General features: G+C 57.6%; 1 protein-coding gene across 1 annotated transcript in view; it reads right to left on the bottom strand.

Moving 5' to 3' along the window:
- The window catches only part of LOC119586670 (protein groucho-like), a gene marked incomplete in the record, with an annotated part of 70,613 nt that overhangs the window by 21,006 nt on the left and 48,589 nt on the right, over positions 1-1,018 (bottom strand). The window contains 3 exon segments of the mRNA XM_037935406.1: positions 206-472; positions 678-752; positions 902-964. Of these exon segments, the coding sequence (XP_037791334.1) occupies positions 206-472; positions 678-752; positions 902-964 (405 nt within the window).

Here is a 1,018-nt window from a genome sequence, read left to right as displayed (position 1 = left end):
TGCTGACCCGCCTAGCAGACGGATCCGCATCTGCTATTTCCGCACGGCTGCTCGCCCCGCTCTGAGCGACGACGTCCTGCTACAAGAAGTAACCTGCCACTTTGGCTGTGAGCGGAGACGCTCGCACTACGTAAAAACTTCTGCTTCAAGTCCACCTGTAAAACAAGACGGCGAAAGGAAAGGCAGAGTGAAGGCGGGTACTTACGGCGCGTTCCTCGAGGAGGGCTGCGGCGCGGTCCTCGGGGCGCTCCCGCTTGTCCTCGGGGCGGCCGAGGTCAGGCTTGCTCAGGACGGAGAGCGGGTGGGTGGGGAGGCCCATGAGCGAGGCCGAGGACACGGCGGAGAGGAGGCCGGGCGGGGCTCCCGACGACGGCGGGAGGCCGGGCATCCCCGCTAAGGACGGGTGCGGCGCCATCGGTAACGTCGGGGCGTGGGCGCCATGGGGAATGCCTGCCTGGGCGTGCATCTGTTGCTGTGAACACAACGTCAGTCAGTCAATCAAACACGTGATGAGAACGGCTTTCGTAAAACTCAGTCAAGAAGAACAAAGCATAAGACACATGAACTGAATCTCTTGACGTCCAATGACGAAGACTAAAAAAGAACGAGAATCAATTAGATTTGCAGAGAGAGGCTTCGCGGCGACGGAAGCAGCGCCGCCACTCGAGACCACTCACCCCGATGATCGCGTTCAGCTCCGTCATGGTGACCTGCTTGGCTCTCTCCACCGCCGTGGCGACCTGCTGCTGGTGCTGCGAGGGGGCACGGGAGATGGAAACAGGTTAAGGCACGAATAAAGCGTTACGAGCAGAATCGAGAATTCTATATCAAACATTAAACATACAATAGCAAGTATTTCCAAGTCACTACATTTGGCCGACATGAAGGCGGCGACACTTACCTCCTGGGACAAGAAGGGCAGGACCTGCGCTATGATGGCGTTGAGCCGCTTCGCGATCTCCGTCTGGCGGGGGAATTTGGCGATTAATAACGGCAAAAAATATTGCAATTGGATATT

This window comes from Penaeus monodon, chromosome 21, assembly GCF_015228065.2.
Source record: "Penaeus monodon isolate SGIC_2016 chromosome 21, NSTDA_Pmon_1, whole genome shotgun sequence".
NCBI classification, from domain to species: Eukaryota; Metazoa; Arthropoda; class Malacostraca; order Decapoda; family Penaeidae; genus Penaeus; species Penaeus monodon.
This window is presented reverse-complemented; position numbering and strand designations above follow the sequence as displayed.